The following is a 25,828-nucleotide window of genomic DNA, read 5'->3' as shown; positions in this document are numbered from 1 at the left end:
AGAAACCAACTGCAGCAGGACCAGATGTAGGACAGGAAGCTGGAGATGGGCTCTGGGGATCACCTACCTTCTGTCCTTGTTGCCTGCCACCAGCATGTTGGGGGGGCTGCTGTGCAGGTTGACACATGAGAAGTCACCTATGGCGTTGCCCACCTTGGTCACACACTGGTTTGTTTCCAGGTTGTAAAGAAGGACCTGGCAGAGAGAGAATAAAACACCACATAAATTCAGCAGGAGCACCACCACTGTTTTGCAGCAGCACAAAACAGAGCTGTGACCACCAGAGGAGTCCTGCAGGCCTTGTTTCTTGATGTGTAAAACAGAACCAAGAACCAGATCTACCCCTATGAAGAAAGGCAATGACACCCTCAGAAAGAAGGAATTCAAGTTTCCTAGTGAGATCCAGCAAGAAGCAGGGATGCACCACCAGAATGGCCAGGTACAGCTCTCAAAAAAACCACACAGGTGAAATCTTCAGGGTTACAGGAAAAGGAAAGTTTCCTCATCAATTTTAACTTTTGAGAGAGCAGCAAAAGCAAACAGGACCAGCCCTGAGAAGGTTTGGACAGATGGACAGTGAGAGCAAGTGCAGGGCAGAACTGACCACAGCCCTGCTGAGGGCCTGTGCCACACACACACACACAGAAATGTCACATCTGAAGTGGCAGCTCAGATGGGAAAGGCAGAAAAACAATTCTGATTGTAGGCAGGATCCGAGATGATTCAACCAGAGCCTGGATGAGAAGCACGAGTTGTTCCCCATCCGTTCCCACTCCTCTCCTCAATCAGTTTAATTATGTTTGCTGTCCCCCCTGTGGGGCCAGATCTGACCTGTCTGTTTGGGCCTTTCAATCTAGGAGAACAAGTATTTTTAGAAACAGAAAAATGCACTGGTCAAAGCCCAGTGGAGCTCAGTGCACCTGGCCTTATATAACTTCATAAACGTGATTAAATTTCATGGTGATGCTAATTTAAATGAAAAGAAACCTTGTGACCATAAAAAGAGTTAATGGTATTTAAAACATCAGAACTACCCCACAGCTTCCATGGCAACATCAGCATGGTCATGTCAACGTCACATCAATATTCTTAACTTCTAATTTGCTGATTATAGCCACGTGCAGTTCAATAAACATTGCACTATCTGGATGTATTATTTCAACATTTGCCAGAACAGCAGCACTGATGCTGCCTGGCCTTTTATTTCCTATCTGTGCCATTTCAGAGATCTGAAAGCTGAATTAGGAGAGCAGGAGAGGATCATTTTGTGATGGAGGCCTCTGGGCAACCGAAGTGAAGCTTCAAAGATCTTGAGGAACAGGGCAAAGAGAGGCAGAGAATTTGCAGGTTTCCTCCACCCGCCATTCTCCCAGGTTAATGACCAGGTAAATTCAGACATAATTCAGATCCCTGTTAGGATCAACACATCCACATCGAACTCCCTTAGGTGTTCCTAAGAATTATAATCACCCAATTATTTCTTTGTGAAGCTGTCTTAAAAAAAAATAAAACAACAAAAAAAACCCATGGCATTTTCCATCCTTAAGACCCAAAAAACCAAAGCAAGGATGACCTTTGTTGGAAAACCTAGGACATAAAAGTTAACCTTAAAAGTTAAATTTAAATAAAAATTAATTTAAACTTCCACCCCAAGGAAAAAGCTGCTACAAACTGTGTGGAAATGTTAGTGTTTGAGGTAAAAATCAGTTTACAGCCTGTTCTCACTTCAGCCCAGCTCCCAACAGCTCAGTAACCAAACCCACAGATAATGATGTTCTGGCAAAGGCACCTCCAGGGGTTTTCAGTGCAAAGGAAATTAATATCTGTGCCTGGCAACCCAAACTTCTCTTTGGAAAGTTTGGAACAAAAGACATAGTCAATAAACTGCTGAATTCAGCCTAAGAACAAGAAGTGACAGGGTCAGGAGTGAGGTATTCCAGCTCCCAGTTGAGCCCTGCCCAGCTGGATGTTAAAACTCCAGAGGGGAGAGGGCCAAAAGCTGATTTCTTAAAAGTCCCCTGGGGCTGATACTCTCAGTGAACATCCATAAACTATTAATTTATCTAAATGACCAGAGTTCCCATCTCTGCTATAAACATAGGATACATACTCGAACATCCAGCCATGGCCATGAAAGGCTGCAATGAAAAATTGCTTCCATGTAGCACTGAAAGATTCCCATGTAACATTTTCCAAGATACACTTTCTCCTGCCTGCAGACCCCTGATAAAGCTCACAGGCAAAGGCAGCTGGGAAAATGTCTTATTTCTCCTCACATAAACGGTAGGTGGTCACCAATTTAAGGTGTTTGTATCTCAGAATCTGTTAAAAAAATAAGGGTTCACACCCACAAAACAGGAAGAAAAGCTTGTATAATTTCCTCCTACCCCCTTCAATTCCTTCTCATGCCCTTCTCTATTCTTTTAAAGATTGTTTATTTTAACCATCAATAAAAAGACTGATGGTTAAAATAAAATTTGTTTTAAATTTTATCACGCACAAATGTCTTTCTAACCAATAAGTCACATCACTGGAAGTCTCTGTGATTTTCAGTATCCAGGTTTTGCCTTGCTCAAAATTCAACCTGTCCTGAGCAGTTTTTGACCTGCAAATGAATTTCAAACCCTTATTCTGACCAACTGATAAGTAAAGAAGCTAAAAGCACTTAGAATGCTTCAGTGTGAATAATAACTTCCTGGAGACAGGGATTTAAAAGCAGGCTGATGACAATTCTGAAGTTACTGGAACACCTCTGATGAGCTCTCCTGTAATATCCCAAGGCAAGAAGGATTTTCCTTACAAAGGCCAAGGAGAGAGAATGGAAATACCTGGTCAATAGGGACTTGAAATAAGGGCCTCTGTGTTAAAGGGCAGATAAAGTATAAAATCTCTGGGAGGCTTATAATCCTATAATGCACACTGCAAAGGGATTACCCTTTTAAAGGTATTTATAATCCTATAATGGACACCCAAGCCCAGTGACCTAATAGGTACTGAACTGAGGGAAGTGAACCAAGAGCATCTGGGTGTGAAATGAAGAACCCTGGGATAACACACTAACGAGCAGCCCTGGCCCCACTGGGACCTCAGGGAGGAAAAGCATTAAAGACCCCGTGCAGCCTGCACCAGGATCCAACGCCCCAAATAAAAAGTGTCACCTATTAACATTGGCCAAATGAAAAGTCCAAGTTGCTGGCCAAGAGCCAGGCAATCTCCCTGAATGCTTAATAATTCAACAAGCCAGGAATAGCCAGAGCACCTCCAGCATTCTGTTTAGTTAAAGACCACAGAGATTAGCAAACACATTATCCATCTCCGAGGCGATGCTTTCCCTGTTACAAGTCCCTTAACGACCTTTACCATCCCTCCCTCCCTCTCTCTCTCTCTTTTAATAAGGCTGAGCAAATGGGACTTCATTTCAGCCTACTGCCACAGACTGGGGGTATTAATTATTCATGCTCATAGTCTCCCCTTTGTTAAGGCAGTGCATTAGACTAATTCCCCTCTTTACTGGGTGACTTGGGCATGGCTCAGCTCCTCCGGGAGGGATGCGCTGGGAACCCGGCAAATCCACAAGCCCAGGCACAGGAAAAAAGGAAAAGTTACTGTTCTGCATGGAATTGCAGAGTGGTGGGGACAGGGAACTCTCTTTAAATGCTGTCCAAGAACTCGTGAAAGATGCCTGAAATTAATTCCTGAAGAATTAAAGGATCTGGAGCCAGAAGAGCTGAGCTGTGAGCTTTGTTACATCTCACAGCTAAGTGAGGTCAAGCGTGGTCGATGCACTCTGCTTGAGACACTTCCAAGAAAAGCCAAGGAACTGAAGGAAATGCTGGTGATGGAACTCTTCCATGCATGGCCAAAATCCCAGCAGGTGTTTTGGGATGCTGTGTTGTTGGAGATGTCTTTTTTGGACAGAACATTAAAACAACAAATCCCTGAGCACTTGTTATCAAAGAGCCTGTGGTACTTTCAACAAGAGCTGGGGTGTCCATCCCACTGTCCTGGATGGCAGCCAGCACACGCCTGCTCTGGGGAAGAGCTGCTTTCCCTTTCCCTCTCCTTTTTCCTTTCCCTTTCCCTCCCCAGCCCATTCCTGCCTCCTGTCCACAGGAACAGCTGGAGATCGAGCTGTGTCTCAGAACTAGGTGAATCCCTCTGTGTGTGGGGTGTATTTGGTTCTTATTTAGATGTTCTTATTTAGTATTGGAGGGAGGATCATAAATATCAGCAAAAAGCACATTGTAAAACCACACTCAAACCCTACATCCTTCTCCTCACTGAACAACACGCAGGATTGTTCACATCACTGAACCACATCCATTATAAAACCACTTTTTCAGAAAGAACCATCCAGGATTGAGGTTTCTGTCATTTTAAGTAAAACAAAAACCACCCCGAGTTGCACAGAGAGACAGAAGATCAAGCAGCAAGCCTGAGAACTGAATTTACATTTATTTTCAGGTTATGCTTCTTCCTTTTGCTTCTGTCCAGCCCTCTGCCAATTGGAAAAAAAAATGCCTGAATACACACAAATATTACCAATGAAAAAGGGGTTGTGAAATTCCAAGTCCACCATAAATATAAAGGGATCTGGTTTCTGCTCAGGTCACACCCATCCAATCCAGAGGTTACCTACAAAAGCAGGAATATGCATTTGTGGGAAACTCATCAAATTAAAGACAACATATGGTACACACTGCTGCAAGTTTGGATTTTATTTCTAAAGTGATGTGGAAAACAAGAATATTTTGAAAGTTTACAAGCCCCAGGGGCACAGTTTCCCAGTGCAAATGTATTGGATTGCCTACTGTAAATATGGCACATAGCACTGCGACAACAACAAAAACAATCTGACTGTTAACAAATGCAAGGTCAGCACACTGATACTTGTGCACACAGATAAGTGTTCTGGCTCCATAAATTTCAAGATGAGCTAAGATTTAAAAGGAGCAGCTGAGAGAGACAGACAATCAGAGAGGAAGAAAAAGAGTAAATCAAACACAAAACAGCCAGTTAAAAAAATAAATAAATAAAAATGCAGTTAATATCCATGAATAATGGATGTTTGATTTAAAAGCAGTTTACTCCAATATGATGTAATTTTTGACAATCAGCCAGAGACACTATTTTTCAAGTTCTTGCCAGATATAAGTCATTGTGGGGAGCTGGGAACACGAGTGCTTCTCTGAGCATGTGGAAAATTGACTTTCATGCCATCCTAAAGGTGACTCTTCCTGGCAGACGCATGCGCCAGGCGATGCCTGCAAACCCAAAAGCAGCAGAGCCCGCACAGCTCCCAGCAAATCCAGCAGGAAAAGCAGCTCCCTGCTCCTCCCCATCCAACACCTGCTGCACAAGTCACAGACAGAGCTAAAGACAAGTGGAGTTGGCTTTTCCCTTTGAAGTTTCCCTGAGCCTGGAGTTCCAGAGTGAGGCTTCAGGCTGGTGGCAAACAGGGGAGCCAAGCGTTGTGCTGGTGCTGCCAATGCACCTGCAGCCCTGGGCACTGCCAGCCCCCGGGGCTCTGCCAGCCTGGGATGGGCTGGGATGTGGGCAGATGTCTGCTAGGACCTGGAATGGGGTCACCAGGCTCGTTTGACTCGTGGCTGAAGCCTGGGCTAAGAGCTCCAGGGCCCGTGGGGAGGATGTTGTGTTTACCCACTGAACCACCCACACACTCAAAAAACCCCGCTAGCCCAGGGACAGGTTTCCCCTAACCTGAGGGAAACCTTCTCCCATGGAGAAGGGAGGCAAGGTGAACCTTAAAAACGGAATTAAATCCCTTGGTTTCATCACCTGGAATATTTGAGGCACATCTTAGCAGCTCTATTTTCTAAACCTGAGGCACTCACCTCAGCGGCCGTGCCAATTTTGAGGCACTCACACTATAACACAAACAGGGGAAAAAAAGCAGAAAGTCCTTAATGTCAGACAATACAAAGGGATTTGTTTATTTGCTATTTATATACTCTTTTATTCCATATTATTCCTGGTCATTTCGAGTGTTTGATCAATAAATCATGCAAAATTTACACACAGAAAAGTTCTGGACTCTCTGCTGGTCTCTTTCTCTTGTAGAGGCCAACACAGTTCAGTTCCTCACAGAGCTCTGCCTCTCTGAAGTGGTGCCAAAAGTTTAGAAGGAAAAAGGTATTTAAAACACCTTTCAACACCTGCAAAGATCTGCTAACACCCTGCAGTCCTGCAGCCCCTCAAAGAGAGACATTTGGGCAAGTTCCATCTGTTCAGTCACCAGCAAGCCCTGCCCTTCTACTGGTATGAAAACAAGAGCTCATAAAGATGAATTTGTTGAAAACTGGGCTCTTTACAAGGGTCATGGAGGTTAACAGAAGTGAAAAAACCCCCTTTCTTTAAACCTAAGATTAAACATATGGAAGTCTTCGGAACTCCATGAGAACTGGAGACATTTGACACCAGAAAAGAGACAATGCAGCTTCCTAATTAGAAGGAAAAGGTATAAGTAAGGTGTAAACTAAGGCAGAAGTAAGGTTAAAATAAGGTATAAATAAAGTGCAAAAGCTCACATAAAGCAGCCATGACATGACCTAAATATATCATTCAAAATGGCTGTAAAGTATGAAACTCAATTTAAAAGATTATTTACTTTGTCTAGAGAATCTGTGGCTGTCCCTGGATCCCTGGAAGTGTCCAAGGCCAGGCTGGACAGGTCTTGGGAGTACCCTGGGATAGTAGAAGGTGTCCCTGCCCATGGCATGGGGTGGCACTGGATGGGTTTAAGGTCCCTTCCAACTCAAATCACTCTGGGAGTCGATGATTTCAAATCTGTTTTCACTCACTATCAATTCACAACAGGGGCTAATTCCAGTGTTTGCAGGCTGCTGAAAGAAGCCAGGTGAGGTTGAACACCTTTCCTCAAGCACAAGCCAATCCACAGCTCTGGAGAGCTTCAAAACCAAGAGCATTAATAAGCAGCACCCAAGAGAGCTGATCTCAGCACATGCAGCCTTCTGCCTCTGAGCTGGAAGCTGGAAAATCATCCCTTCCCTCCTTTCTTTCCCCTCCACCAGTCCCGGAATCAGGTTCATGTTTGTGCACAAAGCAACCAAACCAAACAACTGAACTGTGCCTGACAATATCTGCAATAAAAATCCTCATGCGTGCTGTATGAAGCTTCTTTGGTAGAAAATCCCCCCAAATCCTACATCCACCTTTGCTCATTATCTCACATCCCCAAGAACTGCTGAATATGTTAAAATTTTCAAACAGAATTTAAAAGTTGTGTTTTAGGACTTTTCCCCTCATCTCAGGAGAATAAAGACCTCTAAATTACATACAAATAATCCACAAAGCTCACCTGAGCTACAGCAGGACCTACCTGATAGCAGATTCAAAAAAGGTTATAATGGTACCAGCTATGAGAAAAGCTCCAGCCAGATCCAGATTCCATCAGAAATCAGATGAAGTCAAGCCTAACGTTCATCCTGCTGCCTCCTTGTGAGGTTTAGATCCTGACATGAAGAGGACCAAAGCCAATCTGTGGATTTAATCTCCCCCATGGTGTTTAAACCCAAAATTCCCACAGGTGAATGCCCAGCCTTGGTGCTGCTGCAGCAGCTCTGTGATCACGGGGCTCCCAACTGCCTGACAAGGGGGATGTGTCACTGGCCTGACATCATCTCTCAAGGAATGTCCCCTGGATGCCCTGGGAATCAGGATTTCCCCCATGGGTCATTATCTGGGCTATTTAATTAGCTCTAGACAAGCCTAGATGAGAACTCAGAGCTCAACATTAGGACTTTAAGGGATTTCGTGTTGAGTTAGCAGAGCTGAAACAATAAAATCTTTCATAGCTTAACTTCAGAGAGTTCAGGGAGCACTAAAACAGAAGAACTTTCAGGAAACAGCATCATATTTGGGTTGTTTGGTGCTACTGAAGTGCAAGCTGAACTCCTAAGGGATGAAGCATTTCTATTTACCCCTCCCTTCTGCACGGGTGTCTCTCATCTGACAGGAGCCAAGTCTAGGCCACAGATTTGATGTTTCCTCCTCTCCAACATGAAAGTTCCCACAAAATTTATGCCTCAGATCTCGGTTCTGCTGTCAAACATAGCTAAAATTAGAAAATTATTTAAAAAAAAGAAGAGAGAGGGAGGAAAAATATGGCTTCCCTAAGTACTTTCACCAGGAAGCAGGTTACTAGGCAGGGATTGCAAGAAGGAAAATAACAACCCGGAGGAAAACAAAGAAAACCCCAAAGTGGGGAGAAACACAGGCAGCAGCAGCCAATGGGGCTGGAATCCTCCAGGATTCCATTTCCAGGCTGGAGAGCTCTCCCAAAGACAGATTGTCACCGTGTGCCCAGTGTAATCAGCCGCTGCAAAGTCCCTCCACGTCTGCGCGAGGCCGGTAATTATCATAATAGACATTAGTAATTAATTTCCGGCGTGATGTCAGCTGGAGCAGCAGTGCCAAGGCAGTGTCCTTGTCACACCACCCGGCTGTCTGGGCCCATCTCCCTGATTAGGATGCACCAGGCTCAATGCAATCTGCCAGCAAGAGCCAGGGAGCTCAGGACTAAATTAGGAAAGATGTCCGGCTTTGCTGAGTGGCATTGGGAGCCTGGGGAGGTTTCTCTGCTCTTTATGAGGCACAGAAGTGATCACTGGGGTAATGGCCCCAAATGAGGCACTTTTACCTCCTGACCTCCCACCTCTGGAGGGAAAAGAGCTGGATTAGAACAGCAGAGGAATTAATAAAGACAGCACAGCTCGTGGCATCTCAGCCCTCGAGGTATTGATGGCGAACGGGGAGTTTAAGGGGAAAGAGATGCAGCTGCACACATTTAATCCTTACAGAGAAGTCCTAAATAAAGCTTTCCCATTCCAGTCACTTGCCAAAGAAAATCCTGCATTTTTACAGTACAGACCACAGGTCCTTTCTCCTGGGTGCTCCACTCCTGCTCCCTTCTCCAGCACCCTCCTTCCCTCACTGCTGACAGCCTGCAGCATAACACAAAAGTGGAAAGGGGAGGCAAGATGCAGGAATAGGACAGGAATTCTTCCTATGCCATCTGGAAACACCAAAATCTCTTCACAGTTTGGCCAAATTCTCAAGAGCACAGCAGAAAAAGCATCCTCCTCCTAAGGGTGCTCATTTGCCTGACACTGCTCAGAAAAGCAGAAAAGCTGAGGGATGGTCTGGGATTTTGGGTTGTTTACTGGGGTTTTTAGGTGACCTTTCTGAGATGATGCCACTGATGCAGCATGAACTCAGCTGGGCCTTGCTGAGGAGCAGAGGTTGCAAAGTGAACTCAGCTGGCTGAACAATAATCCCTCACTTCAGCCTACAGAAGAACACAAAGCATCATCAGATTATTGCATTGAACTGTCCTCTCTACTGTCAAAACTGGAGAGCAGGGAAAGAAGTCCTCAGCATGAACTCTTTTCTCCTTCATTACAAAGATATCAAAATCTTATCAGAAAATAATTACAATACCTGGTTGGGCTCATTCAATAACCAGCCAAAGGTTTTGATGCCAAAGGCTGTTTCGTGAGCAGCCACATCGAGGCAGGTGACAGGCTGACCATAGACAGAGTGGAGAATTTTGCCAGGATCTTCTGCTTTCAGGAGATAAACAATGTCCTCTGCAGCTGCCACTGCCACTGGTCTCCCTGTGACATCTGGAACCAGATTAAGGAAGTTGACCTAAAAAGAGCACACTTTTTATTTTATTTTTTATTTTAATTTATTCTAATACAGTCTTTCTAAAAATTCTTTTGCATCACTAGTGCCACATGCTGAACTGAACAAAATATTCGTGTGTGTCCTGAATCATCCCAGCTATGGATTAATTCCACACAAAGACCAAGTGTCAACCTTGTTTCTGAACTGTAAGCCTGACTTAGCTTTGGAGGGGGGGATTAATCAGGATTGGTTTAAATCACTTCACACCCTTTAACTGCACAGCTTCCTCCTACAGGAGAGGCTGCAAGACTTAATTATTCCTACACTCTTCCTTCTCCTTTCAAACAAATGTTGATACTCTTGAGACAAAATAAAACTTCTGAGAATCAATTTTAATTACAACTCTCAAAACTTCAGTGACAGAAGGTGCAACCTAAAGAAGCTGCACGAGTACTTACAGCTTCACAAGTGACACTATTAGGCTGCCTGCAATATCCTGCCTCAGAATTAATCAGATAGTGTGGATCTGGAATGAGACCTGGAGTTTCAGCTCCAATTCTATGCGAGAAAACTGATTTACAAAATGAGCCAACTTAGTTTACTGTTGACAAAAAAGAGAAAAAAAATAAACCCAGCCAACCTCCTGCACCATATGGACTTGTGTTCATTTTCACTCCTGGTTGAAGCCAGCAGCTCACCCTTGCTCTTCAGGGATGGAAGACTCATCCCTTTACCTGCTCCAAAGTCAGAGCCTCGAGCTGGTAACACCCTGATCTAGTCCAGGCTGTAAGACTTTTATAGGAACCATCTTAACCCTACCAAAAATAATTAGTGGATCAGGAGCTCCTGGAACGAAGCAGAGTAGGCTGGAGACTCACCAATTTCTGGATTTCAAAGGTTCCTGGGGTTTGCCAGAATCCTTTGTCATCAGGGCTCTCCACCTTGACCTGGAAGCCGGACGCCGTGGCCACGGCGGGGCCGCCCGGGGCCAGTGCCAAAGCCTGGATGCGCTGGTTGTGCTGGAAGTGATGGATGGGCTCCTGCCCCAGCAGCAGGCTCCAAACACTGACAGTGCCTGCACACGGGAAATGGGCACTGGGTGTTAGCTCAGGGTCTGACACGGCTTTCAAAGAGTGCTTAAACAGCTGCAGATCTGGTGGAACAACGGAATACACGGGGAAAAGATGAGGGCAGGACACCTGAACTTCAGGATGCTCTGGTTCATCTGACCACAGGACAGGCTCACAGGAAAACTTATGTGCTCTGGCCTGAAGCTGAAGGAGGGGATGTATAGATGAGATATTGGGAAGGGATTCCTGCCTGTGAGGGGGGTGAGGTCCTGGCACAGGGTGCCCAGAGCAGCTGAGGCTGCCCCTGGATCCCTGGAAGTGTCCAAGGCCAGGCTGGATGGGGCTTGGAGCAGCCTGGGACAGTGGAAGGTGTCCCTGCCCGTGGCAGGGGTGGCACTGGATCGGGTTTAAGGACCCTTCCAACCCAAACCCATCAGCGATTTTGAGATTCCAGACTCTATTGCCCTTTACCTAATTCCTAATTTCTGACTTTGCAATAAGATTAGTAGCTACCTTGGGGAAGATTCTTGGACTTTTCTCACATTTCGATGTTTGGAGATCAAATGCAAACAGACACCTGAAATTTTATTCTATTGTAGAAAGGCTCTCAATTACTCCAAAACCAGACAGGAAAAACCCATACTCTAATTTTAAGTCACGTTGATGAATGATTCACAGAATCACAGAATATCTTGTGCTGGAAAGGACCCACAGGGATCATAGATCCAGCCCCTGTCCCTGCACAGACACCCCAGCAATCCCACCCTGTCCATCCCTGGTGTCCAAACACTCCTGGAGCTCTGGCAGCCTCGGGGCCGGGACCATTCCCTGGGGAGCCTGGGCAGTGCCCAGCACCCTCTGGGGGAGGGAAGAACCTTTCCCTAATCTCCACCTAAACCTCCTGACACAGCTCCAGCCTTTCCCTGGTACTGTCCCTGGTCACCACAGAAAAAAGCTAAAGATTACAAATCCTAAAGAATAAAGGAGTGTAAGTCAAATGAAAATGTATTTGTAATTGCATTTTTGCCAGCCTGGCTCCCCAGTTCTCTATTTAAAAGCATCATAATCTGAGTAAGAGCAACCTGAGGCAATCAGGAGGGAACAGAAGGGAATTGGAGCCTTCTGGGCCACCTTTGCACTGAATTAAGGAGAAGCAATCTTCCAACATGACAGGCAGGGCTGGAGAAGCCTCCCTTCCAGTGGAGCACGTTAATGATGAAATGATTAATGGCAGCTCTTCCTTCAGAAGGAGACATAAAAGCCCTGATAGACAGCTGTGGATGGGCACCACTGCCAGTTTGCAAACACTCCTCCCCAGTCCCAGAGGAGGTGAAGCAAGAGTGTGGTAATGAAACTGCACATAGTGAAATGGTAGCTAAATGAGTTTAAATTGATTTATGGTAGCTTTTGTAAAGATTATTTGGTATCTGGAAAGTGCTACCAATGTGAAATAATGCAGATAATCCTTAAGATCCCTGTCTAATGGCACTCCCACTGAATATTTATATTCCTTACCATGGGAATGAGTACCATAATGGGGACCATTTTTGTTTTATTAGGGATGAATATTTAAATTAATCTGCTATTTGCCTAAACAATTAGCTGCCTCTGTTTGTTTACACAAAGCCAAAACTGCAATTAGGCTTCCATCAAAAAGATAAGTCCCGACTAAAACTGTCCCGACGGAGTCATAAGGGCTCAGAGCAGAACTTCCCAAAATTACTTCTTAGCATAATGGTAATTATGTTAATTGCTTGAAAGGTAAATAACTGCTGAACTGGGTTTGCAAAACAGACTGGTTGCACACAGCTGAAAACCAGTTAACAAATGCAACTGGGCAGCACAGGCTGTATGCACTGCAACCCATGCCAGGGCAGAGCTGAGGCACTCTTCCCCAAAACACAGCCATGGGGAAGTCTCTTCTGCAGGAGAGATGATGGAGTCAGGCAAAAAAACCCATCAGTGATAAAATGGTATCAGATAAAGGAAGTTACAACTGGACTTTTGCGTCAGACCATGGATTTGGCTCCCAGGATTGTCCAAGTAGGAGGATTTTCAATTTTTGTTCAGCAGAAAATTTATTCCAATTAAAGACCAGGTTCATTAAAGGGAAAAGGGAGGATGATTTGCTTCCAGTGAAGCCTTTTGTTTACACATGTCTGTGATGAACATTCCACTGGGTTTAACAGTGTCTAAATGGACAAAAGTTCTGGAAAATAATAATAATAAATAAATAAATTCTGACCACAGCAGCAGATCAGGAAACCCAGAGCTCAGGGTTCTGCTCTCTAATTTTGATCAACAAGTCACTATACTATTATTATTATTATTATTATTATTATTATTATTATTATTACTATTACTATTATTATTGCAGCTCAAACATGACAAAATCTGTCCAAAATAAAAGATTTTAACCAGGTAAACACAGAGTGTGCAACATCTGATACATGATAAGGGCAATAAATTCCTTGTAATCTAAAAAAAAAGTGACTTGTAAGGTCACAAATTCACATGTGATGAAGGAGCATAAAGTAAAGAGTAACAAGGAGAATTCGAAGAATATCCTGAGTTGGAAGGGACCCACAAAGATCAGGTCAACAGAAATCAGAAAAAGCAAATACTCCACTGGATTTATAAATAGGCAAAGCTGCTGTAAGAGGTAAAATCACTGCTCGGAATATTCTGCATTTCACTGCAGAAACAGCAAAAGGTATTTATGAGTGTGCAAGTCCTTGCAACAGTCAATCATGTTTGGGTAAGAGCAAAATATCCCACATCATTCCAGTTCAGGTTATTAGTGTGGCACTAAAAAAAAAAAAAAAAAAAAAAAAAAAATCAGGCTAAGATTTAGCAGTGCAGATGAGATCACTGCTCTCCACAGTCTGTCTTCCTGCCTCCAGCACTGCCCAGCACCTCATTTCCACAGAAATTCCTCTGCTGAGGTGAAGTTAAGGTTGCAGCCATACGTTATCTTTTTGATTTTTTGTAATACTGAAAACTTACTAGAGTTAGAAGGTCATTAAATCAAAATTATAAGCAGCACTTTCACAGCACACTCAAATCTGAACCGTAATTCTGATTATTCCAACTGAACTCTCACAATAACTCCCCAAAATTATTTAGAATTATGAGCAAGCTGGAAAGTCATCATGGCTCAAGAGAAGAAGTGCAAGAAGCTGCTGCTGATGGTGTAATACTGACATTCAATGTGACAATCACTGTACCAGCCTCGTTTAACACTTTGCTCCAGATCTGACAAAAACATTCAACTCCCAACCCATATATTTCTGAATTGTGGCTTGATAAAGGTCCATTTACTGCCATTCACTGAAGACTGGAAAGTGCTTGGATAAAATACTGAGCACAAGGCTGTTGTGCCTCAGAGAGTGCAGCATTGATCCTGCCTGAAGTCCAAATTTCGGGAGCATCACCAGCCTTGCACAGCTCTTGCTGTGTCAAAGGGAGGCTGGAGGCTCCTCTCTCTCCACCAGCAGTGCTGGCAGCACAAAAGACATCCTGCAAAAGCAGCTGCTACATCTGCTTCCACACAGGTTTTTCTCTGCTATTACAGGCAACACATTTGCTACAAAATTCAACAAACCCAAGTATCTCTTTTCCTTTAAAATCCCCTAATCCTCCGACAGGGCAAGGCATCACAAACACAGAGCAAACAGTGTTAAATCTCATTTGTAAATATTATCCTGGCTGTGTCTGGCAGTGTCACACAGCCTGTCTGAGCCCCTCCTGAGCTGGGCACAGCACAGGGCACTGCCCACCTGAGCTGCCTGCTCGTGGAACTTGGAATGGGAGGGCTGGATCTGGGTGAGGAAGATCCCAGCTCAGACCCTAAAGACTCACTGCACTGGTTCAAACCAGCATTTGCTGTCCACTGGTGGCTGCTGCCAGCTTTGGAAGAGATGTAAAGCAATTTACATGTGTATTATCTGAAAAGAAAAATTAAAACCCCAGAATTTTGTCTGTGCTGGAGCAGCGAATCCAAATGTGCTCATGCTCATTCACTTCAGCTTCTAAACACAACAGCATGGGAAGGCCAGAAGGTCCTGAATTCACATCACCTCCATAATGCTTGTCCTGTTTCAGAGTTGTGAAGAGTTGTGGTCTTGCCACCTTGATTCAAACAAAATAAAATTCTTTTTTACCTTTTGAAGACCCTTGGATTTGATGATCCTTGTGGGTCCCTTCCAACTCAGGCTATACTGTGATTCTATGGCTCCTTACAGGTGTTTGGTTTTTTTACTCTGAAGTGGGAAGATTAATTTATTTCCTTATAATTTTCAGTTATATCATATCTCTATGAAATACAAACAGTGTAAGAAAAGTATGGGTAGATATGAACACCACCCAGGAGTATCAAAACTTGTTGCTGTGAATTTTGAGTTTTTCCCAAAAACAATTCTGGTTGGAGGAGCCAATTTAACCTTAGTAGATACCTAAAGTTCATTAAACAGCATTTTACATCTAGTTTTCACTTCCAGCAGGTCCTGAGGGTACAAAGAAAAATCAGACCTCAGTGACAAGAGCCTTGTCCTCACAATACCATTACACCAGTTCCCACCAAATGTTCCCAGATTTTACCTCCACCTCCCTTCTTCCAGTGATTTCCACACAACACCATCCCTGGACAGTCTCTCAGAGAAGGCACAGACCCTGTTTCATTCCCAGTGTGGGGAATGGGACCACTGGGATGGAAAATCACACCCCATTCACCCAAACCAAGAGATCTGCACCCACAGCCACCAATGGGAATAAACATCCCAGCCCCTGCTCCTGCAATTTTCTCCTAATATTTTTTCCTTCACTCCAGACAGCCTGGAATGCTCCTGCTCTCTTGGAGCATGTCCTGGCACTCAGGGAAAGGTACCAAACCCATCCCTCTGCAAAGAGGGTACAGAAGGGACAACACCCCCCAGGCAGTTTTAGGGGCTTCAGAAAGGACAAGAGAACAGAATTCCAAAAAGCAGCACTGCCAGAATTCCCCTCCTGGAGCCTGCAGCAGGCAGGAGCACCTCTGATCCCTGCAGCACCACCCTCCTCTGCTGCCTGGAGTGACTCTGCAGCTTGTGAAAGACCACCAGCTCCTCGCAGTGGGTCTGAGGGGGTACAAGCAGGGCTGTACCTGGGTGGCCATGGCATTTAAAGGACAGCAGGAAAAAGTTCTGCTCTCCTGTTGCTGCACATTGTTTTCCAGGCAAACCACGCAACTCCGGAGCGCAGGGGGGAGAGGGATGGCTGAAGTAGACTGCTGTTTCCCAAAAGCTGTGGCTCCCAGCCAAAGGCAGGCAAGCATGGAGCAGATGGAGTCCTGGCAAGGCCTCTCCTGTCCCTGCATTAGCAGCATCTGCTCATTACCCAGAACCCTCGCCTGCTTTATCTAATGCTCCAGGAAAAGCATTTTGATTTGATTCATTTCAGTTCGGTAACGTGCAACACAATTAGTGGTAAAATCAAACTGGAGCACTGCCAGCGCTGACAATAGGAAACAAGGCAGAAGAAATATGAGGCCAGTGGGTTGGAATTCAAAAATCACAACTGTGGCTCGAGTTGCCAAGTCCCGTTGCCCCAGGTGTACACCCAGCACCCCCACTGAGCCCTGGCACGGGCACAGGGAACTTCATTTGCTCCCCATCCATTTCTCCCTGTTCTCCCTCTCCCTGCAGCCCGTTTCTTCATCAGGAGCCACAATCCCACTTTCCTTCAGAGATGCCGTGGAGTGACAATCCACTTGGGCCAGGGAGGACAAACCTGTGTCCTTGCTCAGCCTGCTGTGCCTGGGGAAGGCAGCTCAGGAGCAGAGCAGGGCAGGCTGTGCTGTCAGCCCTTCCCTGGGATGGGCAGCCAAGGCCAGCGCTGCGGGAGCCCTGCGGGACCCGGAGCAGCCGATGGATTTGGGACGAGCCAGGGAAGTCTAGACTGCCTGACAGCACCACCTCCAACACGAGCAGATGGTTTCTCTGGGTTAGTCAAACTTACAAACAAAGAGGAAAGGGAGCTGGAAAAGTACAACAAAGAACAATCAAACGCATTATCTTCAAAGCTGTCCGCTCCCTCCCCAAAATTTTAAATAACTCTTCTCCACCAAACTGTAAATACGTGCTTTCGGCTTGCAGTTAGTAAACACTGCTAAAATGGGTCTTTTTATCTCCCTATTCCCATAGAAACTAATCTATTCTGACCGAGGCTTCTCAAATCAGAGTAACTGCCATATCACAGAGCCTATTAAAATTTCTACCCAAAAGAATAAAAGACGCTGAGCTTTATGCAAACTAGTTCAGTCACGGCACTGACAGCAAGGGATATGACAGGCAAAAAACCCAGACAAATTATTAGATTAGTCAGTGGGAAACTAGAAAACAAACAAAAGACCCTCTGCTAGTCATTGTTTGGCACACTGGAAAAAAAGCCAGCACTCAAACCTGTGTTATAATTTCCTATGACTCAAGTAAATAATATTAATAACACCAGATTTGCTGCTGTCAGAAAATGTTGCCTATTAACAATTTCTACCCACAGAATACCATCCTGGCCTGATCCAAGCCAGAAAAACAGCAAAGGATGTTGAAAATCTTAAAACACATAAAGCATTTAATTTACTTTTAAAATAAAACTATGGGCTAGGGATTTCGTTTGGATTATCCACCTTCTGTTTTCACCTGTAGAAATGCCAGGATCAAAGACAGTATGTGTACGAAGCTCTCTAAACTTACAAATATTCTTTATTTACACCCAAGGAGACATTTTAAGTATCAAATGATACATTTTAAAGCAAGATGATGGGAGTTGAGCTCTGCCTGAGCCCCCCAGTTTAGTATCCCAGCCGGCTGGCACCATCCAAACCTGACTTTTTTAATTGCTGTTCCCACATCCAGAAGATGTTGGTCTCTGGCTCTTGTTGTCCATTATAGAAACCCTCTAAGGATATTTAAAACAATGCACACAACCAGGATTTTATGAGGGTTTCACTAAATATTAGGTCAAAGCTTTCATTTCTTTCAATCCAAGTATATAATAACAACCCAGCACTACAAACCAACACTTCAGTGAATCCACACACCACGCCAAGAGCGAGAGGGATGGGGATTAATCAGACATCCAAGTTTACCACCATCCCCATAACAAAGCTCCACAGCACCCCAAGGGAGTTTTGGCCAGAGTAGAAGGCTGGTGGAAGAATATTTAATATTTTTATAGCAAAACAAGTTATTTGCTTAAGATAGCTTGGCTGGACTACAGCCTGGCACTCAAGCTTTGTGCAGCAGCTCCAGTAGGAATTAAAGCTCAGTTTTAATGGGTGCTATGTTCCAATGCCTCCTAATGCATTTAGGGTTATTGGCCAACTTTCTCACATAAAAGCAAGAGTGTGCGTGTGTGTGGATACACAGGATTACAGACACACAAAAAGCTGAGCACAGCTGCTTAATTTTTTTTTTTTTCTGTTGCTGTTGTTTTAATAGGGAGGAGAGTTGTGGTTGCTCACCGTCCTCGTAGGCTGCCACGGCCAGGGAGCTGCTTATCCTCACAAAAGAGACGTGTGGCAGGGCTCCAGCCCCTGCAGGGCCTGCCACTGCTGCCAGCACAGGAGCTGTGTAGTCCCAGGTGCGGGTGTCCCACAGCCTCACCTCCCCTGAGCTGTACCTGCAAAACAAGGGCAGAGTCACCCCACGGCATCTGCCAGGAGGTGACTGCAGCAGAACAGAGGAAGAAACAAGAATGGGTTCAAAGAGCCCCTGCACTGATTCTCCCTCAGTCCTCTGTGCACAAAACCAGCTTTGCCCATGGTTTGGACTTTACCCAAAGGCAGGCAGGTAAATGGAAACTGGAACTACAAGGAACAGTGTGGCCAGCAGGAGCAGGGCAGGGATTCTTCCCCTGTACTCAGCACTGGTGAGGCTGCACCTCAAGTGCTGTGCCCAGTTCTGGGCCCTCAGTTTAGGAAGGACATGGAGGGGCTGGGGAGGCAACTAGGTTAGTGAGGGGCTTGGAACACAAGCCCCGTGAGGAATGTCTGAGGGAGGTTGTTTAGCCTGGGGAAAATGAGACTCAGAGGTGACTTTATCACTCTCTACAACTCCCTGCCAGGTGGCTGTACCCAGGGGGGATTGGTCTCTTCTCCCAGGCAACAGTTGACAGAACCAGAGGACACAGCCTCAAGCTGCACCGAGGGAAGTTTAGGTTAAACATCAGAAAAAAACATTCTTCACTGAAAGAGCGATTGGGCACTTGAACTGTCTGTCCAGGGAGGTGGTGGAGTCACTGTCCCTGGATGTGGCACTCACTGCCATGGTTTAGTTGATAAGGAGCTGCTGGGTCACAGATTGGACTTGACGTTCTCAAAGGTCTTTTCCAACCCAGTTCATTCTGTGATTCCGTGACCCACACAACTGAGTTACCACTATCAGTATTCACTTTGCAACTAACACAAGGAGAGCCGTGCTCAAGAAGAAAAGGGAAATCAGAGACAAGCCTAAATTACATCGTGGTAAAACTTCAGACTGGTTCTTTTCAGTCTTTCAAGATTGGTGGTTGTGTTAAAACAGAGCATTTATCCATGTCCACCCAACCTACTGCTCTTTATAGGAAGAAATTTATTTTCATAGAAGAAATGTCTTGATGTCTCATCAACAGATCACTTTACCTACATCTCTGAAGACCAATTAATTAAACTGTTGCCTTTAGAATTAAGGCAGCATTTCTTTCATTGCAGCAGAATCACCAAAATATCACAAAAACTGTAGTTTAACATCAGCTTGTCAATGAGGAAATAAAGAAACAACTAAACTTCTCAGATCATATTGAATATATCTGAATGAAAAAAAGTTGTTACACAGCAAAAAACTGATAAACTGCTCTGAGCCACCTATGCCCGCACAAGAGACTATTAAAGGAAAAAAAAAATCACTGAAAAGGCAGAGAAGCTTCTACAACTGGTCAAAGACCACAGTTCAATAATTATTTAAGGCCAGTTTTGACAAAACTGTGATAATTAACACTGTCAGATGTCTTCCTCTGGTATAGCTGACACTTGGGATTCTTTTGGAAAATCAAAGGTGCTTCCTGCTCTGTCACCTTTGTTGTTACATCCTGATTTTTGGGGGAGAAGTATTATGGAAGAGTGATTCTTGCAAGCCTCAGAGGTCTGGTACTTGGAAATCTGGCTGTGCTTATGAGGAAAAAAACCGAGTTAATTACACAGAAAAAGAATGAAAGGAAGATTTAGGAGAGGTGGGAGTTGCAATCAGGCTTTCCAGTTCTCTGGGCAGTGCCATGCCCGGGGCTCCTGGTACTGGGAGCAGATCACTCCCAACATCTCCTGGTGAAAAGGCTCCAATTTACAGAAGGAATTAAAGTGGCTAGGGGGGTGGTGAAATCTGTCAGGCAAAAAGAGATGCACATTAATTCTCTGCACTGATCAGGAAGAGAGGGAAGCGTGTCCTTGTCACCTGCCTCCTTTGCTGTGCCTTACAGGGGAACACAAGGGAAATGAGAGAACAGGGTGGGACACTTCTCCCTTTCCCCTTCCTCTGCATATGAGGCCCAAAGCCCCTCCGAATCCTGCTTTCATTTCCAATTTACAGCAGCACAATTTAAGAAGAACAGACCAAGAAAGAAGCTTCCCCAAAGCAAAATGTTTCCACGTTGGGTTGGACACAGAACATGGATCAGATCACAACAAATCTCTTCAGTCTGCAAAACTGGAAAGGGCTCACTTTGCTTCAAAATCTGGAGATAAACCACAACAGGACAGGTGATTGCACAGATCTGCTGCAGTCCCCTTCAACAAGAGGCACACAATGTTTTGAAAGCATTTTAATTTTGAGCTGATTTTTGTTTCCTTATGTTAGGGTTGGTTGGAGTCGTGTTTCCAAGCTTCTCCTGACTGCCAAGAGCAGCAGATTCCACCCAAAGGAAGCAAAAATTCTCTTGTCACTGAAAAGTGAGTTTCAGGGGAGACATGAAACATTGATAGACTGGACAGAACTCAGTGACAGAATATTTGTTTTTATCTCTAAATAAACAAGGAAGAACAGCATCTCCTCCTAGTGTAGCTCTCACATAGTCCAGGCTGGAGATGTAAAAAGAAAGACTGAAAGATGGAGAAAATGGCAGGAGGAGAGACCCAGGGCTGGATAATTCTCAGGGCACACTGCATCTGGCTCCCCTACACAGCCTGGAACACAAAGGACCCACCAAAAATAACAATGCAGTGACTACAGTCCTGGAATTAGAGAACCAACATCACCACACCACAGGAAATTCTTAAATTGATTTTATCTCAGAATTCAATCAAGTCAAAACTTTGTGAACAAAGAACTGTTCAAACTAAGAACCACCTGAACCACCTCTAAGTCAAGCTCAAACTGGAGCAGCACCACCAAACACTTCTGGCCATTGGTTTGAAATCAATTTGACCCAAATTCTGATGTGTTTGTGCTGGGACCTGGTTGGCAGGGTCTGCATCAGCCCAACCTGCAGCCTCCTCCTCCTCACTCCTGCACTCCCTGGTGGATCAGTTCATGCTGGAGAGCTCCCACTCCTATGCCACGAAGCCACGGTGCTCTCCCAGCCCTTGCCAGGACCTTCAGGACACCAGAGTTGGTCCAGTTGTGCCCAGTGGGCTCTGACACTGCCCAACAACCCCTGAGAGCATCCTGGCCGTGGTGCTCCCTCCAGTGACAGAGACCAGGAGAACCCTACAAGAGCCCAGCAAACCTCCCCCAGAAATCTCAGCAGTGCCAGCACAGGAGAAGTTCCTCAGGAAAGTTCCTAAGGCTTCCTGTATCCCTCCTTCCCCATTTCTCACCATTCCAATCCTTCCCAGTGCAGCCCCATGCTGCAAAGCTGAAGGACTGGCAGAGATGTTCCACCAGAGTGTGGTGGGAACACAAGGGGAGCTCCAGGTCTGGGCAGGGAACCAGCCTAGGGAAATGGGAGATATAAACCAGCTCCTCCACTGCCCATTTCCAGTGTACCCTGGGCCTGCAACAACAGGACTGAACTGGAAGAATTTCAAACACAGATGAATCCAATTCAGAAGGGAAAAAAAAATAATGCTGTCATAAAGAGCACCACACTTTCAATTTGCAACCACAACAAAAGGCTTTTAAACTATTAAAGCACTGCCTTGCTGTAAAAAAATAAAAAGGCTGCTTTATTGCAGATAATTGGCAAATCTGCCCTATCAACAGAGATGGCTGGAGAGAGGAACACACTGCACTATTTCCAGATCATTTCAAGATTTCTGTTCATTTCCCACCACAACTTTTACATTTTGCCCTGAAAAATTCATTTGAATCACTCAATGAAATAACCCCAGATGCAAGTCCTACCCAAGAACAAGCCCACTCAGTTACTGATTTTTCTACCAAGATGGCAATGAAATGCTCACTTTGCTTTCTGTTGGAGTGAAAAAACCCCAAACCAACTCAAACCTCCTTTCCTGTTTAATACAACAATGATCACATCCTATTTGCTCTGACACAAAGAGCATTCAGCTGCTGCTGTTTTCCCCTGATGGGGGCCATGGGCTGATTATTGCAGTGGCAGGCAAATATTCCAACACCTGATATCACTTGCACTGAGCAGACCAAACAACCCAACTCCAAACCCTAAAATAACCTACATTAGAGACCACAACTGCGTCATTTCATTTAGAAGGGCTGTCCAAAGTCTTGCTCTCCTGAGCACAACAGGGAGCAAGAAGAAGCCTGTTGCTCACAAGGCAAATTTCCCCCTCTTCTGATACCCCTTCCCTGATTCCTTCCATCCACACCAGACCTGCCTCCCAGCTTTCTCACAGACATATTTTTCCTTCTCTGATGTTCAACAGGACTTCTCCACCCAAAAAAATCAGCTTCTTTGATGAACTCATATTCCACTTTGCCCTTGTTCTTCAGAATATTTCAGTACAGACACATGAGAAGCAGCAGCAGAAGAGACAAGCTGTTTGTCTAAATATATTTCTCCTCAATGAGCCCATTCCATAATTCTGGCCAGATATGGATCCAGCTGTAAAAATTAGCTTAAGTTTTACAGAGATGCATCAAAACCTTACTGAAACAGAGCAACAGTAGGTGGAATGGATGTGGTACAGAAAAATTGGGAAAAATTAAATTCATATACAATAAAAACACCTACTCACCAAAAGCATTATGACTACTTTTTACTGGCACTAATACCCTAATGAGATGAACAGTTTGCTCATGTCCCCTCATATGAGTGAAAGCAGAAGGAGCTGGGGTTAAAAGCTGCTGCTGCTTCCCCACGATGAATGTCTGGGAAGCAGGTGGTGGAGTGCAGAGCACATGTGGGAGGAAGCAGAGCTGGAGGCTGGGCACAGTTCTAATGAAGTGGTGCTGAAGAGGCAGACGATTTCATAAGGAGAAAAACATCAGGAAACTGGTCAAAACACAGAATCTCATCTGAAAAAGCTCCACTGTGCTGGATAGCAGTAGCCAGAACAAATTTGGGGAAGAGGAGGAGGCTGATCTCTCTCCAGAGCCCCAGATGTCTTTATGGTTGCCTAATGACAATTATACTCAACCAATTAAGACACTGCTATCACAGTTGCATTGTTAGTAAGCCTTTGGCCCTGAGTGTTGATGGCTGTCTAATTAGTGTTTGTGCAAAGTACAACTGCAACTAATATATAAACTGACAAATACACAAAAGAAAAACTGTTAACAGGAACATTTTCCAAACAGCCGAGACTCTGCTTGTTCAGTCCATGGCAGCAGCAAACACAAACTGCTTTCCTTCATAGCTGGGGTACTGCTGGCACTGCAGAATTTCACTTCAAACCACGGGGTCAACAAGACCCTTGCTGGGTTTCTGTTCAGACAGGATGCTGGTGTCACTCACTTTTGGTGCTGCCTCAAGCACACCCCTCCAGGGCAAGGCTTGCTGCACCAAATCGGGATGGTCACCAAAGACTTCTGATAAAATACATCAGAAAACAATTCACATTTTCCATATTTTCTCTAAAGAATCTGTAGCAAGGAAAAGCAAGGAGAAAGAACCCCCTTTGTTTCACAGTCAGGTCTGATTTCCAGAAGGCAAAGTCTGTTCGGTTTCCAGATACCTGCAGTGATCAACAAACCAAAAAAAAAAATCCCAACAACTTTGTTTCAGGCAGTCAGTGACCATCTGTTAATACTCAAAAGATCTTATTATGAAGTCTTTACAATGTCAGTGCATTTTATTGAAGTCAGTAGGAATTTTGCTGCAGTAACAGTCTCTGTTTAAATGGATGCCTGTTGATAAGCAAGTAAAATAATGAGTATTTTGCATTGTCTTGCTCCAACAAGCACCTTAAAGCTTTCATCCTTATTCCACCAAAAGCAACTCTCCAGTCCTTCATGTGTTTAATTAAGGTATCAGCCAGTGCCCCCCTCAGCAGGCTCAAGAATAAGGCCCAATTAAAGATGCAAACCCAAGCCCAAACGCCTTCAAGTTGGTTCAAATTGCTCCTGAGCTTCATCTTCTCTCCAAGGCTCAAGTGAGACAGTGGTAACTCAATGTCCAATTTCAAAACACCCCTTCACATCAGAGCCATGGCACCTTGGGAGGTACCTCAATCACAATTAAAAATACTAGAATTAAAGGAATTCTAGCACCTCCTTTGTACTCCTCTGAAGTGAGGGATAAATGATGGACTGCTTAGAAACATCAACCACGGCATGAGATGCCTCAAAGACTGGGAGAAATAAAAGTTCCCAATTCTCCCTGCATTCTCATTCCCAGGTATTTGGATATATTGATTTTGGCAACTCTAACCAACAGGTAGCTTGGCTGAGGGATTCCTTGAGGAAAAGATTCAGGAAAAACTAATAGTAGTAGAAAAGAGCTATTTCACGTGGCAGAAAAGAATATAAATAGAACACAACGGCCAAAAATAAAACACAAATGGAACAGGGAAGAGAAAAATTTCTATTACACAGCAAAAACCTACACCATAAAACACAAGGAAAAACAGATGGGGGTAAACCAAAACCAGAGTTTGAAACAATCCTAATGCTGGTAGAAGACTGCAGAGTAGAAAATTAATCTCACTGATTTCATCCAAATGTTCTTTTAGGTTGCTTGATATATGAGTGCAGCTATGAAAAATGTGACTAATATGTCCCGAAATGGATCTGGAAGCACTTTTAGATTTAGCATGTAGGAAATTCATTCTGAACATCCTCGTGATCAGTTCCCAAACTCTTCTGCTGGAAACCCAACTTTCCAATTGACCAACCCACGCCCATATGTGTACCCCTCACAGAAATGGAGCTGCAGAGAGCTTCTACCTTCATTTTTAGGGCTTTATTTAGGAAATTATCCCTCAAGAAAGTGGGTTAAGCTGCTGGAGTGTGTAGTTCTGCAGCTCAGCACTGTTATCTGTAACAAAATTAACATTTCACCATCCTCACTGCTTCTGCCTCACCTTCTATATTAAGTGCATGCAAATGTCACATCAAGGGAACAGAAACAAGCCAAAGGGCTGTATTGTAAGGAAGACATTTTAATGAACATTTATAAAAAGCAGCAACTAGAAAAAAACAAGCTGTTTCTAGTAACTTGATTTTTAAAGCAAAATATCTCCCATCCCTTAGCTTAAGGTTCCAGTGGCTTGCATCAGCCCAGACCCATTAATTAAAGCAGCTGCTCTACCAAGGCAACAGATTACTGTGGATACAGGAAAAAAAAATATCTTTTCCATAAGAATTCAGGAGGAATTATGATGCAATTTGGGAAGGCTCTGCTCTATCAGCCCTATTATGTCACGAAAGACAAACCACAGATAAAACAAAGGCTCCAGTTGCAGACAGAGGTGAGAAAACACCATTGAGGGATGCTAGAAATTGATCTGTTTTGCTTGTTAGAAGGAACACAAACTGCAACACACAGCAAGCAGCAGAGAGGAGAGGCATCACCTGATCACTCCAGGTACTGATAGTGACAGCCTGAAGAGTAAAAATGAAATCTTCAAGTTTAGTAGAAAGAAGGATGGGTTTGTCTGGCCTTAGTAAAAAAGCAGGATTTACAAGCTCAAAATTACTGCCTGTGCTTGAGAACACAGAAGGCAT

At 44.5% G+C, this 25,828-nt stretch overlaps 1 protein-coding gene across 1 annotated transcript in view; it reads right to left on the bottom strand.

Annotated features, from left to right (window-relative positions):
• The window catches only part of FBXW8 (F-box and WD repeat domain containing 8), a 51,013-nt gene that overhangs the window by 8,691 nt on the left and 16,494 nt on the right, over nt 1–25,828 (bottom strand). Inside the window, exons 5-8 of the mRNA XM_062504562.1 lie at nt 18,238–18,395; nt 10,548–10,744; nt 9,481–9,690; nt 68–195 (exon numbers count right to left, since the gene is read on the bottom strand). Coding sequence (XP_062360546.1) covers nt 68–195; nt 9,481–9,690; nt 10,548–10,744; nt 18,238–18,395 — 693 coding nt within the window. The remainder of the gene's footprint in view (nt 1–67; nt 196–9,480; nt 9,691–10,547; nt 10,745–18,237; nt 18,396–25,828) is intronic.

Source organism: Cinclus cinclus, chromosome 17, assembly GCF_963662255.1.
Source record: "Cinclus cinclus chromosome 17, bCinCin1.1, whole genome shotgun sequence".
In the NCBI taxonomy this organism is placed as follows: Eukaryota; Metazoa; Chordata; class Aves; order Passeriformes; family Cinclidae; genus Cinclus; species Cinclus cinclus.
The sequence above is the reverse complement of the archived record's forward strand: the minus strand, read 5'-3'. Positions and strand labels throughout refer to the sequence as shown.